Source organism: Cryptomeria japonica, chromosome 9 (genome assembly GCF_030272615.1).
Source record: "Cryptomeria japonica chromosome 9, Sugi_1.0, whole genome shotgun sequence".
NCBI classification, from domain to species: Eukaryota; Viridiplantae; Streptophyta; class Pinopsida; order Cupressales; family Cupressaceae; genus Cryptomeria; species Cryptomeria japonica.
Window position 1 is genome coordinate 257309107 of NC_081413.1, and position 17322 is coordinate 257326428.

General features: G+C 34.1%; 1 protein-coding gene across 1 annotated transcript; it reads left to right on the forward strand.

The window, feature by feature from the left end:
• The first annotated feature begins 446 nt into the window (after window positions 1–446).
• On the forward strand, window positions 447–1939 carry LOC131858356 (uncharacterized). Its single transcript, XM_059211578.1, has 2 exons — window positions 447–596; window positions 725–1939. The coding sequence occupies exons 1-2, from the start codon at window positions 447–449 to the stop codon at window positions 1937–1939; spliced, it is 1365 nt and encodes a 454-aa protein (XP_059067561.1).
• The last annotated feature ends 15383 nt before the right edge of the window (window positions 1940–17322 follow it).

A 17322-nucleotide genomic window follows, 5' to 3' on the forward strand; every position in this document is an offset into this window, starting at 1 on the left:
AAAACAAGTAGATTACGTAAAGAATGGCATCTCTTCTTTATTTAGCTTTTTCCTTTGAAAGGTGAAGGTTAATGAAGAAGAACCACACTAGGAAAGTGAACAGAGATGAATGCATCCTCTCAATTTCATGTTCATGATGTAGAGACAATATCTCAATTTCATGTTCGTGATGTAGAGACAATGTCTAATGGGGTTCGAATAACTCGAAGTGTAAAGTACAGATTTATTCCAATTAGCTTGAAGTGCATGTAACATGTGATTTGGTTACCTGGAAAATTATGGGGAAGTGCAGGTAACATGTTCCCGTGCGAGGCATCATGATATATCAGATTAGCATCTATGCTCAAGAAAGCTTAAAAGAGGCAGAGAGTTTTATTGGGAAGAGAGAAGCTCGACGTTACTCTAACCTGGCCGCCAAATTATAGAAGATCTAAGTTGTAAAAATCATGGACACTGAAGATACTCGTGTTGTTCAATGGTTGGAAGAAAATCAAGAAGATTCATACCGTTTAGAAGTGAGAGGAGATGTAAAGCTTGCGAGTATTTTCATGGTGCCAAAGACAATGAAAGGAAATGATGTGATCTACACTCCTCAGGTAATATCGATGGGTCCTTATCACTTTCTCAAACCTCACCTTGCTGAAAGGTTATGAGTAAGCTTCCTCCTCATTTCTTCACACCACTCCAAATAATTCGACAAGTGGGCGGTCTTTCATATTTGCAGGAGGACAATTTCTTCGGAGGGGTGATCCATGGCGCTAGGGACTACTATGGGGATGCTCAGTTTCTCAAAAAACTGAACGAGGAGACTTTCGCCATGATGCTGTTTAGGGATGCTTCGTTCCTCCTTGTTTTCCTCGCACACCATGTAGCCAATAAGAATGGCCGACCTTATCAACAACAATCGGATTCAAATGGCGGCAGCCCCTTCCACGGTTTAAAGTCAGGTAAAGGTCTGTATTTAGATGTCATGAAAGATGTCATCAAATTGGAAAATCAAATCCCACTTTCAGCCTTAAAGTTACTCCATGATTTTATTGGTGATCCAAATCAAAGATTTCAGGATTTTGTTGCTCAAATATGTTCTTATTATTCTCCATTCTGGATCCAACCCAATGAAGATTCAGATTTAGTTAAAAAAATTCATCCACTGCATTGCCTCCATGCCACAGTTTATAGCAAGTCCCGTAAGGCCGTTGGCCAACGCCCTACTAATGGCTGGTTTCCTTTTACATGGTTTAAAAACCATAGTCTCTGTCTCAGAAGAAATAGTAGTAATAGAAATAGTAAGAGGGTTTACAAAAAGAAACAGGATCCCAGTCGCCTGTTTGGATCTAATGTTCTTCCCTCTGCTTTAAGATTAAGCAAAGCCGGAGTAAAATTCAGGCATTACGAGGGAGGCATTGAGCAGATAAGGTTTGACAAGGCCCAGTCTACTTTATATCTTCCTCTGTTGAAGATTGGTATTATGACAGAGACGATCATTAGAAACTTGATAGTCTTTGAGTTGTGCTCATCAGAGAGTGAAGAAAATGCTGTTACTAGTTTTGCTCGTTTGTTGGAGGAGCTGACGGTAGACGCTAAAGACGCTGAGTTGTTGAGAAGAAATGGAATCCTTGTCAACTGGGTTGGGGGCGATGATAAGATGGTGGAGATTGTGAAGAGCTTGAGCAGCTCAACATGGAAGCCATACTTCAAACCTGTTAACGATGCCAGAAGCAGCCTCAAGACTTATTACTCAACAAGGACCTGGAAAATCCTATGGAGTGAATTTCTGGACACTTATTGCTCAAAACCATGGGTTTTGATATCCGCTGTCGCAGCCGCTGTTTTGCTTGTTATGACTGGTCTGCAGGTTTTATGTTTCTTCTACACATGCAATAAAAACGCCGAGATCATTTGTTCTGTTTACCACAATCAAATTGTGAAACTTCTTTAATTACAAAATGTTTTCTCTAATAGTGGGAGATATTTCAGTTATTACTGAGTCAGCTGTAATTATGTGATCTGTTTTTAATTGACTTATATTCCCACGAGACATCACGAATACTGTGAATTTGTCCTAACTTTTTTTATCCCAGGACTGTAATCATAAGCAATAAAAACGAATTGATGGTTTCATCTATTGATATCAAAATTGCAGTAGTTTTTGATAGAATTTGATTTTAAAGTGTAAGTGTATGTGTATGTGTATGTGTATGTGTATGTGTATGTTGATTTCATTAGTAAGTATATTTAATTAAGATTTTTGAAGTGTAGAATTGTAGCTTCTTTTGACAAAATTTTTCATATGTGGTGATTTAAAAAAATTCTCCTTTTGATGATTAGTGATGTCAACTCACTTTAATGTATCTATTTTTTGTGTGATCTATATCCCTGTTGTGTATTTGACCCCATTTACCCAATGTATTAAGAACCAATTTGAGACATTTCCCTATTTGGGTCTCTCTTGGTCAAGGCATGCATTAATGTGGTTTCTCATTCCCCTATGAGCTTTTTATTTGTTTGGAGTTGCCAAAATAAAAGAAAACTCATAATGGCTCATTTTTGGTCATTTCCTAAGTTCAAGTAAGTTGTCAAACTTTTGAACTTTTGAGGTTTCCCTTGTTGATATGCTTTTTTGCTCCTCTATGTCATTTCATTTACCCTTGTTGGGATATTAGACTTTCTAATCCTAGCATACCTTTCACTCGTTTCATACCATTGTCATTTTTATTTCTTTTGGATTTTTGGACTTTTTCCTACCAACATGTCTTCGAACAAAACTCTAGTTCCTCAATCCTTGTATTAAGTCTTTCAACATTGGAGTTTCAAGCATATATTTATGTTAATACAGATTCCTTGGTACCCAAAAAGCCCAAACTCTTTGGCTTTTTCACTAAATTAATTTGTGAAGTCAATGGTTCAAACTTACTTTTATCTTAGTAAATGTTCTTTTTCATTGCCAAACCCTAAACTCTAACAATTCCTTTAGTACATCTTTTCCAAAAAGACATACATTTGCTCATCTATATAGTTGAGTACTTCCTCCTTGGCATCTCTGATGCATGACTCTTGACAACTCCTTGCATATATCCTATCAGAGTCAAAAGTGTGGGCATACCTTTAATGTAGTACATGGTATGTGGCATCCTCAAACTCTAATCCTAAATGTTTTTTGTGACATTATCTTATTGAGACCATGAGTTCTAACTTATCATTTTTTAGGTGCCTTCTATAAGGTCCTCCAAACCTTCAATTCCCTACATCTCACGCTATGTCATCTTTTTAGGATTGTGAGTTTAGAGCTCCCTCAATATGCATACCTTAAGGGATGAATTCCTTGCTACCCTTGATCTCTGACTCCAAATAACTTTCTCCATTTTGCATTTTGAGATAAGGGTTGTGATTATCCATCTACCTATTTGATTGAAGCATAAAGCATGTCTTACCCTTGACTCCCAACACCCTAACAAAGGCATAAGTCATGAAACAATTTCAACCGCTAACCCCTAGAACTTCCAATGTTTTTCACAAATTACTCCCAACTACCTCTTAGCTCATCCTAAGACATAATTAATGACCCAATAAGTGTTGATGATAGAATAGCTATGATCAGAATCTATTAGGACCAATAGAGACAACGTAATTGTCTAATTGGCCTATCGGCCTTAGACAATTACGTATACCAGCTATTAATGAAAACCGATATTAAATGCCTAATATATTAAACAATATTAAAATTGATATTAGTTAATGTCTAGATATATAATCAATATGAAAAACATTAGCAAATGATTGTTATCTATATGTATAATCGACTATTGATGTCTATATTACATTGTTGATCTTTATTATCACCGTATTGTCTAATTATCGGTGATGTGTGCTATTGCACATAACTATTTATGTTTAAAATTGGTTTAGTTATAAATACTGATTACATTAATGTATCAATTTTCCTCCAAAGGTATCATGTCCCTACGTGTAGAGTCACGACCTCGGGTATCCTATATCATACATTACAATTCCTTTGGGAGAAATATATATAGGATATGATAAGGCGGAGATATAATAAGCAAACAATGATATATGCATGATACGATAAGGTGGAGATATAATTAGGAGCTAGCAATAAATACAATGTTAGTATAGAGAACTATAAGCAATAAAAGGTGGATACATATACAACAGTCTTTGACATATACAAATTTAGTTTGTGATATTCACTTGCAGTGAATTCGATATACATTATGCAGATTGGATCTCCATCGTATATGTTTTGAATTGACATCAAATGGAGATTAAAGTTCAAATAAAATTTAAAATTACCTACCTATTATAATCTTATCAAAAATTAACATGGTATCAGAGCCAACATAAGAAAAAGATCAGATCATATTTATATAGGCAAGACTATTCTCTATATATCCTCGAATTCTTCTACTCCCTTCTATAGATCAAAATGGTGAATGGTGTTAGATTTGAGGATCGACTTGAAGGAGAATTAAACTTTGTATCTTGGAAGTTTAGAGTTATGCTTACCTTGGGAGAAAATGAATCAGACAAATTCGTGAAAGATGTTGTACCGGAACCAGAAGAAGAGGATGAGAAGCTTCAATGGAAGAGAAAGAACAACAAAGCAATGAAAATGTTCGTTGACTTTGTGAAAGATCATATTGTACCAACTATCTCAAAATTGGAAATGGCCTATGACATGCTCAAATCATTAGAAAATATGTATGAGATAAATAACACTAGTAGAGCTCTTGCATTGAAGCAACAACTTCATCACATAGAAATGATCAAGGATGAATCTATCACCTAACAGAATAGCTCTCCACCATTGGTCACACAATTGAAAGTAAAGAGTTAACCACGTTGGCCCTCAATGGTCTCCCTTCTTCTTGGGAATTATTCATTCAAAGGATAAGTGCACGATCTAAGCTTCCTAAGTTTGATCGATTGAAGACAGAGTGCATTCAAGAAGAGTCAAGATTGGCTACAAGAGGTATTGGGCAAAGCTCCACAAATGAAGATATTCATGCTCTTTCTGAACACAACTCAAAGAAGAAGGGTAAGAAAGGACACTCCAAAAGAAAGAAAGATGAGGAATCAAATGGTGCTCCTACGCACAAAAGAAGGAAGGACATTTCAAAAACTCAATGCTTTAGATGTGACAAATATGGTCACTACGTAATGAAATGTCCAACCACGACTATGTTGCAAGCCTCCATTGCAAATGTTGGTGAGACTATTCCATAAAAGGATTCAGATGGATTCATATTTTGATTTGAAAGAGATAAATTTTCTTTTTGTTTGAATAATGTTCATGAATTTAATATGTATTTTTTTTTTTTGTTAATTTATGCAATTACTTTATGCATGTTATTTATGAAACAACTTTGTCAGTAGATGTTCGCTTACGATAGCTGCATTTGGATATCTTGTGTTTTAAATTTCTTCAATTTACTATGAGAAATTTGACCCTTACATTTAGGACATCTTTAGAATTAGATTCTGTTTCTTTTTAGGCTATAGAGTTTTGAAGTTTTATTTGTGATGAATAGATTAAAATTCAGGAGGAATATGCAGAGGACTTTAATGGAGATTCTGAGATTTTGCATTTTCATTTTTTATTAAACAAATACATAACTACAGAGGTGCAAAAATTTACTTGTGAAAGCCATAGAGGCACTTGTGCTAGTAATGATAGCATCTAGGGTTACAAAGCCAAGATTGAGACAAAGAGGGCTCTCTAAGTGAGAGGGAGCATACTGAAAGGGGAATTTGTTCTAAATTTCAAGATGATCATATTCCTACCTAGGGCTTGATCTTATGATAGTAGATCTATGGTGGTTTTGGATCTAGCACTTCCAACCATATGAGGATCATACCAGATGATAATTGTCTCCTAAAGAAAGATATCTTCCATGATTGGGACCATGTGAGCAAGGGATGCTTTTGTGACAGAGAGAGCAACTAAGAGGATGTGCTTCTATTGATGTACAAGGATCTTGGTTATATTGGTTCAAAGGGAGTGGACCATGTCAAGATGGTTTATCTAGTGATCAATCAAAGGACTGTGATTCATGAGATGGAGTACCATTTATGTAGGTTGGAAAGCCTTTATGCTGACTTCTAGGTCATGATATTCCTAGATAGATGAATACTTGGTGAGCTTGGAATACATCAAGAGTGATGCAGACTCCAACCTTGAATTTCATGAAAGGTCAAAGCATGTGGAGATCAAGTATAACTATGTTAGAGACATGGTGGAAAGGTATGTTATTCACTAATGTATTCTTCTTTTCAAAAGATGTTTTAAAGTGTAAACTCTTGTGATTGCATTTCTCTTTGAGACAGACTTAAGGAGAAATCCCTTATCTACACCCTCTGATATGGTTCATGGTGGATGTGATGTGTGTGACTCCATGACAATTTTGGTTCAATGCTTGATGAGCCCCTGTGAACATTATTGTCAGGTGACGATCTCTCAATAGTGAACACTTGTACATCTGATCATTATCGTAAGGTGACAATCTTACGATATTGATTGATCATACCCTTATGATGGATATCATGGGATGTGATATCTATGGATATGTCATAATGGTTTATATCTCTTGTAGTAATATCTATGGATATGCCATAATGGTGGATATCATGAGACGTGACATCCATGGATAAGCCATAATGGTGGATATTGCATAAAGAGATATTCATGTTGGATTTCATGTGACATGAAATCTGTGGGCATACCATGTAGTAATATCTTTAGATATACCATAATGGTTGATATCACGTGAGGTGATATCTATGAATAAACCATAATGGTGGATATCACATGAGATGATATCTATGGATATGCAATAATAGTGGATGTCACATGAGTTTATATCTATGGATACGCCATAATGGTTGATATCATGTGAGGGGATATCTATGGATAAACCATAATGGTGGATGTCACGTGAGGTGATATCTATGGATATACCATAATGGCTGATATCTTGAGAGGTAATATCTATGGATATACCATAATGGTGGATATCATGTGAAGTGATATCTATGGACAAGCCATAATGGTGGATATGATTAGAAGTGATATCTGTGGATATGCCATAATGCTTGATATCATTGTGTGGTGATGTCTTTCTCTTCCAAAAATAGATGTAGCTATTGTGATATATGATCACAAGAGGTGATGCAACTTATAAAGGTTAAGAACGATTCCTCCCTAGCTAAGAGGGAGTGTTGGTGATAAAATAGCTACAGTCAGAATCTATTAGGACTGACAGAGGCAATGTAATTGTCTAAATGGCCTATTGGCCTTAGACAATTACGTATACTATCTATTAATGAAAATTGATATTAAATGCTTAATATATTAAACAATATTAAAATAGATATTAGTTAATGTCTATATATATAGAATCAATATTAAAAACATTTAAAAATGATTGTTGTCGATATGTATAATCGACTATCGATATCTATATGGCATTATCAATCTTTATTATCACCGTATTGTCTAATTATCAATGATGTGTGTTATTGTACATAACTAATTATGTTTAAAATTGGTTTACTTATAAATATTGATCACATTAATGTATCGGTTTGCCTCCAAAGGTATCATGTCCCTATGTGTAGAGTTGCGACCTCAGGTATCCTATATCATACAATGCATTTCCTTTGGGAGGAATATATATAGGATATGATAAGGCAAAGATATAATAAGCGGACAACAATATATACATGATATGATAAGGTAGAGATATAATCAGTAGCCAGCAATAAATACATTGTTTGTATAGAGAACTTTAAGCAATAAAAGGTGGATACATATACAACAGTCTTTGACATATAGAAATTTAGTTTGTGATATTCACTTGCAGTGAATTCAATATACATTCGGCAGATTGGATCTCCATCATATATGTTTTGAATTGACATCAAATGGAGATTAAAGTTCAAATAAAATTTAAAATTGCCCGCCTATTATAATTTGATCAAAACTTAACAATAAGGCCTTGCAACTACTCACTCAAAATAATTGTTCATCTTAATGGAATAGATTTATATGTATTTCGAACAATGGGAAAAAGGAAGGTGACCCATGAAACCATTAATGCATAAATTCATATTTCAACCCCTAGGAATCCTCGTGCAACCTATGAACTACATTCTAGTGGATTTTGTGGCTTGTACATCAAAAAATTGTGACTCGGTTAATGTAGATAGCATATACATAATAGAAGAACATTCGTCCATGTCTTGTAAGTGCATCAAAGAATAGTTTTAATGTGATTTCAAGTGTGATTCAAGGGAAAATGGTGTCTAAATGTGAGGGCATTCTCTACATTGTTCCAAACATGGGTCATATAAGTCAATACAAATTTTGACGATCTTCCTTGGGATATTGAGGACCCAAAGGAATATTTTTTTGAATGAGATAAAAAAATTAAAACTGGGCAATTGCAGAGCCAACAAAAAGCAACACAAGAAGCCCTAGGTTTTAATTTTCAATTTTGGGTATCACATCTTTTATATTATATTTATGTGGGCTCATTTAAAATTTGTAATATAACCCTTTTAATTTTCAAAGGGCTACGTGCACAAAGATGGTGGTCAAAAAGGGGGGTATAAGTGGATAATTTTTTTCTAAAATCGGGTGAACCTGAACTTGGAGGGAAAATTTAAAAGTCATCCACTCAAGATATGAAGATAATCAAACATCAAATATTGTAGTACTCTGAATCTAGTTTGCAAACTACCAAAAATTTTCAAAATTAGATAAGATTAAGGGGGTCAAATCCTTTGCGCATGAAAAACTGACCCTGATTTTTTCTGAAAAACATAACATAGTGTTTGACATGTGCATCAACAAGGTCATAGTTAGATTTAGTATTTTGACAAATCCTTTGGTAGAAAGATAGCTAAGAGTGAGCACTAGAAGAAGAGTATCGTTTTGTAATTTTTTGTTGAGTATTTTTTTTTATGATTTTTCCAATCGAGCACATCCTGAAAAATTAGATACCTATTCATGCGCAAAGCATAAGTTGCACTAAAAAAATTGAAAATACAATTATTTTTTTTTAAATTGTAAAGAATCAAGTGCACTACATTAATATATAATTTTTTAAAAATTTGGATAAATATATCAAAAGTTATTCAAAAAATGGTGCACCTATGTCTGTGAGAACTATGGAGACACTCGTAAAAGAAATTCAATAATAATATGTTATTGTTGTTCAAATTGAAAAAAAATTATATGGTTAGAAAGCTCAGAAGATGGGTGAAAATATGGTGGCAATTTTAGAAATAACCACTTGATGAAGTGTAAACCTGATGATGACAAAGTCGATAAACCAAGTTGATAAAATAAAACACATCAAAAGTGAGAGAAATGGAGGGAAATCAAACTTCCAAACCATAGCTTTGTCATCCAGACCTATTTCCAATCCTAAATAATCAAAAGCGCGTACGGGGTACTTATGGTTTAAAAAGTGCATACGGGGTATTATGGTGTAAGCAGTGCGTACGCGCTTGTTTCCCTATAAACAACATGTACGCGCTATCTTTACTATAAACAATGCATACACGATATTGTATAATATGACATTCTATATATAATATATGTATATACATACAATATTGTAATACCCTAAAATTGGTCATCTAAACCATGGGCCCCTAATCTCGACAACATCACCAAGGTCCTAACCAAAGGCAATTAAATTAATCTTGAGCACATTATTAATTCTTTAATTATCAAAAATCACATCGCAAATCAATTACTCAATATTAATGAAATATTTATTTAATTAATTGAATCATTTCCAAGAATATCATTTTGATCAGTTGTCCCATTTTAATTTATTAAATATCCTTGCATATTTAATTAATTAATAAATTTGCCATTCAATCATACAAAAAGGATTAATTTATTACAAAAGATGAATTAATTTATTACAAAGAGTTGAATTGAAAATAAAAATAAAAAAATAATTGAATTGAGAGAGAAATCAAACTTGAGATATTATTTCTTTTTCTAAATTTAGAACTTGAAATTAGAAAAGCAATTTAATTGAATTATTAAATTATTCTCTAAATTTGGAACTTAAAGCTTTTCAGAAAAAGAAGTTCAGTTGCATTGAAAAGACCTTTTTCTTGAATAAATCAAATATATGCATGGAATTATCTATTTTTATCATATATGCATGGAATTAATTTATTATTATTTTCTAATGCAGCTCAGACTTCTAATTTGAATGCATTTCAATTAAACTATAATTGGAATCTATCTCAAGGCTAACTAAACATGATTTCTCAATTATTTTCAATTAAATTGAGCTTTTTCTCTTGCAATTCTATATAAATTCAGTCTTCAACTCTCATTCCAATTCACCCCAGAGATTTTTGAGAACACGCTTGGAGATTATTATCACGTTAATTTCACTCTGGAGTCATTGAAGATTATTGTGCTTTTTAGATTACTTGCATCCATTTTACATTCATTATTGCTTGCATCCATTGTTGCTTGATTTGATTTATTGCTTGAATTATTCATCCATCTTGCAACCATATAGCTTAAAATCATATAGATTAAATCCTTCATCTTGGTGTAGTCTAGTCACTGGTATTGCTTATAACAATCTGAGAGCAATCTTATACTCGCATCTTTTAGAAGGCAATTGGTCTCTTTGCTATGGTTTATTTCTTATTAATTATTGATTACTAACCATGCATATAATGACTTAATTGAAGTGTTTTGCTTGCAACTACAGGTTCACTTTTTCACACACCACATCTCTAGCGCCCACCGTGGGGCCCGAAGACTACATTTTTTCGGCCTCCAAGACTGACTGCTTTATTTTATGTTATTTTCCAAGTTTCAAATTTTTTGGTTTTTCGTTCGTACATCTCGTACGACAATTTTTACAGGCTAAAATGACAAACTGCAGGTGTCGCACGAATTGCAAAAATCATATCGTATGCGCAGATCCTCTGTCGTACGAGCAGACATCATCAGCAATATTCTTTCGTATGATACTGCATCCTGTCTCGTACGAGTGATGTTTCTGTCGTACGATTCTGTATTTTCTGGTAAAAGAGGCAAATTTCATATTTTTTCATTTCTAATTGATTATTCTGATGACTGACCCTGACTGTTTATCTATCTATCTCAGAATTTTTCATAGTCTAACTAGTTTTTGCAGAACGCTTGTCAAAGAATATGCTTGTCGCATAAAGACAATATGACTACTGATTCGTTGTCTTTGCAAGTTGCCTAAGGAGAATCAACTAAACATCGTGTATTCTTTAAAATTCATTTTTAGGAACCTAACTTGCTATCTGGTTAAAGAATAAATCTGTCTTTTGTGCTTTTAGAAGATTCTGAGAGGTAGGAGAGTATTCTCGTCTTTTTCTAGACAATAAAAAATCTAGACCCTTGAAGCTTTTTCTTTGTTTGAGATCTGTACATCTTTAGCAAGCCTGCCCTCCCGAGAGGTTGAAAAACTCTTAAAGTCGTTAAGGCCGGTGTGAGGGCAATGACCTAAGTGGGAACGGCTAGACTCCAAGTACTCCAACCCACTATAAAATAAATGTGATTTGATGAAAATCAATTCAATGACAATGGTCGGGAATAGCTCTCCTCCGTACCTTCCGGTATATTAAACCTTGGTTTTCAAGGTTGGGAGACCTCTTAATTGAGTTTATACCTCGACACACCGAACGAATCCCTGACTAAATCCAATTTAAAATTAGAAGCTACCCAGTTCATCTCTAAAAGGGGGATAATCTTTGTACAAGAGAGATAGTAACTCTCCCAAGATACTTGTCATTTTGTGCCCCCATTAACGTTTGGAGTCGGATAATACAGTGTTGAGAATCCATTGCGTGAGACGTATTTTGATTAGCTATTGGGTGTGTACCTAAGTCTATAAGAAAAGGTTTTCTTTCCTCACCAAATTCCTTAGGGTTTGCATGTTGTGATTGGAGTCACTAAACATACTACTTGTTTTCTGTGTTTTTCATCCCTGAAACAAGAACTAAAATACCAAAAATTGGTGAAGACCAGAAACAAACTCAGTGAGTCAAAACTATGTTCGTGTCAAAAACTAGTCCATCCTAAGTTGAAACTCTGTCTGTGTCAGAAACTAGTCCATCCTGAGTCGAAACTCCATCCATGTCAGAAACTAGTCTATCCTGGTCAAAAATTAGTCCATTTCAGAATTGGTCAAACTCAGTTATCATACTCAACAATCAAAAAAACTCAAAATTTCTAGGCTCTGTCCTGTGAACAGTCATACGAGTCTGATAACTCATCATCCTATATCACATCCTGTGTCGTATGAGTCTTCTGGTTTGTCGTCCTAGACCTAATCCTGTGTCGTACGAGTCATTTTATTCTGTCATCTAACTCTATATCTTGTGTCATACGAAATAGAACTGCTCTGAGTCTTTTGTCATCCTGCACATACCCATTTGTCCTACGATACGAGGTAGCAACTCGTATGAGTCAGAACTATTGTCATCTTGTACCTACTAAATTGTCGTCCGGTCAAAAAAATCCTATCGTACGAGTCTCTGGTTTTGTCAGAATAGAACAGTCAAACTTGCCTAAAAATGACTTACAGTAAACATAATACTGATTATCATTTTCCTGACCATAAACAGATCAAGATAGTGTACCTCTTCCATTTGCATTGCACGATTTGGTCGATCACCTTTCAGCTAGTTCAATCAACTACCTATCAAATTTTAGTCACTTAGATAACGTCTTATACAAGATAGATCGTTCCTAAAACCAGACTGAATCTTACACTACACTTAGAATCAACTTAGATAACGTCTTAGACAGGATAGATCATTCCTGAAATCAGACTAAATCTCAGTTGTTTCTCCTAAACAATACTCTAAACAGAACAACTAGTTCTGAAATTGATCTTGACCTCTGCATCACAAACAACTCTAGGTCACATAAATCCATAGGGATGCCTATTCAAACCAAGAGTTCTCATAAGAAACAAGCCAAAGGCAAAGAACAAACCTTCACCTATCAAGATAATACATTCTACATGAAGGATCCACTCACTGACATGCCATCGTCATCAGGCGGACCAATTTTTGATGAACCGAAATCTCCCACTATACATGAGATAGAATACAATGATGGAAACAAAAATGACCGTAATATTCCCAAAAATCATAATGACTCCACATCATCAAGTGAGACTGACGAAGACACTGAACCTCCAGAAAAAGAAATCCTTGACTGTCAGAAGGATAAAGACTTTAGAAAAATGATGAAAGCTATTATGACCTGAGAGAAGGAAGACTATTTCTTAGAACTAACAAACAAGGTGCCAAACTTCCTATTGGATATGATGTTCAGACACTTGTTACTAAAAGGGAAAACTCACCTATACTCATGGTACATAAACAATTACTAGCTTTGCGGATGGAGGTTATAGAACTAAAGAATAAGGACAAGTCCTCGAAATAATATTCTCTGCAAACAATATGTCCCTTTCCATTTGACAAGAATCTACACATGCCTCCATTTCCTTCACGAGTGGAAATCCCAAAATTTGACAAATATGACGGTACCTCGAATCCTCAAGATCATATCAGGGAATTTAGTGCTGCCTATATGGAGTTCATGCACGATCAAACATACCTCATGCATCTCTTCCCAAGGAGTTTAGGGGGTCAAGCAATGGAATGGTTCTCAAGTCTACCTAAAGGAATAAAAACATTCAAAGAACTAGTCCAACTATTTTTACAACAATACTCCTACAACATTCGAAATCCTGTAACTATGATCGATCTTTGTAATAATCAGCAGAGAACAAGGGAACCTCTTCTTACTTTTCTCCAACGCTGGAGAAAGATGTTCTCTAGGTACCCACAACCTATTCCAAACTCTGAGAAAATGGATATATTTGTCAATAACTTGGTCCCCGAACTGAAATATAGCGTACAAATGCAAGTACACCCATCATTTAACAAAATGGTAGATAATGGCATTCGAATAGAACATGTGCTCATAAAGAAGGGAGATATCACATCTTGGAAGGAAACACAAATAGGATCTAGCTCTAAAGAGAAGAACAAATATTGGAAATTTGCCAAAGATAACAACAAAAATGTTGTTAATGATGGAGTAGTAGACACTGTCAAAACCAACTCAAAATCCACAATATTCAACTTGGCTAGTGGTACACAAGCACTTAAAGCTGCTGAGATTGTAGTAGAGAATTCACCAAAGAAAACAAAACAGAGGTATCAACAATATCCCAACCTTGAATAGCTATCCTTGAAGTGTTAAAATGAAAAGTTCCACCTGGAATAAATTTCTTCACAAAGATCCCCAAATTTTCTTCCCAAAAAAAAACTTTCTTCCTCATTCCATGAAAAATATGGTTCTCCATAAATTTCCTTAACCTAAATTTATTTTAGGTTGAAATTCTTTTAACCAATAAAACATTTCCATAAAATTTAAAAATCAAAAAGCTTTTTCCTCTCCAAAATTTCATTTTTCAATTTTATATAAAACTTCAAATTTACATATTCAAAGTCAATGGTAAGATATTTTGGAGATGTTTTAATTTTCTTAAAAAGTTTATTTTTATAAATTCAAAATGCATAATACAATTACATTTCACAATTTGAACTGATCAACTCACTAGTTAATTGAATTTAACGATTTGATTTATCATCTAACCATTTAAAAGGGGTCATAATAATTAATTTGATTTAATTACGAATGAGAAATAAATGCATTTAACCAATTAAAATGCTTAACATTAATTAAATCATTTCACCCATTTCATAATGCGAACTTAAGTAACCTAATTAGGCACATGACTCGCAAACCAAATAAAAAGAGAACTTATGGACGACCAACACCACTCACATTGAGCATGACTAGGGGTAACACGAAGTTTTTAAGAACTTATCTTCTCCCACATCCATCAAATCAATAAGGTACGCTCAAACCTGTGAAACCAAGTGGAGTCGATACCTTGTACCCACATGGTACTCAAACCTGCAATTTCCTGCATCACCGATACACACATGCGTATAAACATAAAAACATAAAAACATGGTAAACACACCGGTGAAGGAGAATTGTGACTTCTCATATCTCACCATAATGAGTGACGAGAGACCATCTCCCCACACCCCATACACTCACATACATGATACATTCACATGGCGCACAACATGCATAAAGGAAACAAGTCAGTCCATAATCATTAATGTGAAATTGAAATCAACATTTAATCATTGTCAATAAATTAATGCATAATCATCATTAACTAGAACACACACACATTAAAACATACATCATTGTGATAGCATACTAGCTGCACAAAACATCATGACCAACGGGGTCTACAAAGGTACTAAAAAGTCAAACTTAGTCAAAGTATGCATGAGAATAGAATGATCAGGGAAGGGGTACTACATCCTTCCCCCCTAGGGTTCGATTTACACCTAGAAGTCGCAAGTCTAGGGTAGGAACATAGGGACACCACAAGTCAAAGTACTCACATTATAAAACCCAAAATCTTGACTATTTTGTATGAAGTTGCAATCTATAAAATCAGTCTACTAACGTGCAGATACCAACATTCAAATCAACTATTTTAACATAATTATGTGATCCCTTTTCCAACTTAAATAGGTTTTTTAATAAATTTTTCATTGCACAATCCTTAATTACTAAAAAAAACCAATATGCTACACAAGCATGACAATGAGACAAAACATATTTCACTAACTAGGTCACACATGTTAATTTATCTACTCGACTTCTAGGAACCATAATTTCAACAAGCATTCATACAAAATATACAATTTGCTACTGAAATTTTTGTTCAAAGAATATATATCACAAGGTACAACATCATAACATAGTCTATCCAGACATGAAAAACACTCATTTCACATCAATACTCATGATAATGATGATAATTAGCTATTAGATATATTATTCTACATATATTTTCCTTCCTACATTACTAGGGAAATATATGATAATCAAGGTCGAGTACACAATTCACCCATAATTAGGGAAGCATACTATATCTAGGGTCTTATAATACATACACATCGAATGTACAAAGATTCATGGTATGTTCATCCAATCATAAGAAACACCCCAAAACATCAAACATCAAGACATACTACAATCTCATTCTAAGAGAGTGAGTGAATACGATTACATGCATCCACCCTCAAATTCAACTTAATTCAAATAGAATCCATGTAGGAATTCCAATGCATTCGTCAAACATTGAGTCCGCAAACAATATCAATTATTCAATGCATATCGAATAATTTAATAATACTAGTTTACACTTCTATCTGGTAAATCTTTCATTCACATGATTCACAATAGGTTCTCTCATAGAGAACACATTATTTTCATATTTTCTTACTTTAATATAATGCTATTTGATTACCCATTGTGCCTAATTCCACTCTCTGCAGTGTTTTCCCCTAACACGCTATCAGAGGATCAAGTGAACATGATAGATTTAATAGTGAACATAGAACTAGGGCCAGCTAATGCAAATAATTTAGAATGACCACCTGATACCTCAAACAAGAGTAATTCCAACTTAAAATCACCAACCAAAGATAAACCAATAAAGATGCTAGCAATTTCGAAATTCAACAAATCAAAAACATGACAAGTGTCATAATAAAAAGAAACGAGGACTTAGTGGTCATTCCGTAATAGGAAAAATCAAAATAAATTGTTAGCTCCATAGTCACATAACACTAATCAAAAGATAGTCAAAATATTGTCGCAATCAAAACTCAAAACAAGGTGACCATTTTAAGTCACACCCTAGGGAGTAACTGCCAACAAAACCCAAGATCACATGTCCTGAGTGATTTTAGAGAGTGAGAATTCAACATTTAAGGTTATTAACTGCATAACTTTAATAATTACTTCTTTTATACATATGAATGTTCGTCTAATTATCCTTTACGTATGCATACATAAGCCAAAAGGGTAAAGATATGTCGTATCACACACATAAAGAATACATTCTTTATTTAAATCTGATTCTACATGATATTGAATTATAAAGTAATTACATTCCTAACAGTGGTATATTCAAGCAATTCTTAAATATAACCTCCTAGCCACTAAGGGTAAATACATCCATAATCTAAATCACTAGCCAATGGATGGTCTAAACTACCATTCTTCTAGGATTTTTCTTTAAATAACACATTCTTTACAACTTAAGAAAAATAAGGAAATAGCATTGTTTCCAAACCCTTCACTAATCTAACTCGACATTCATG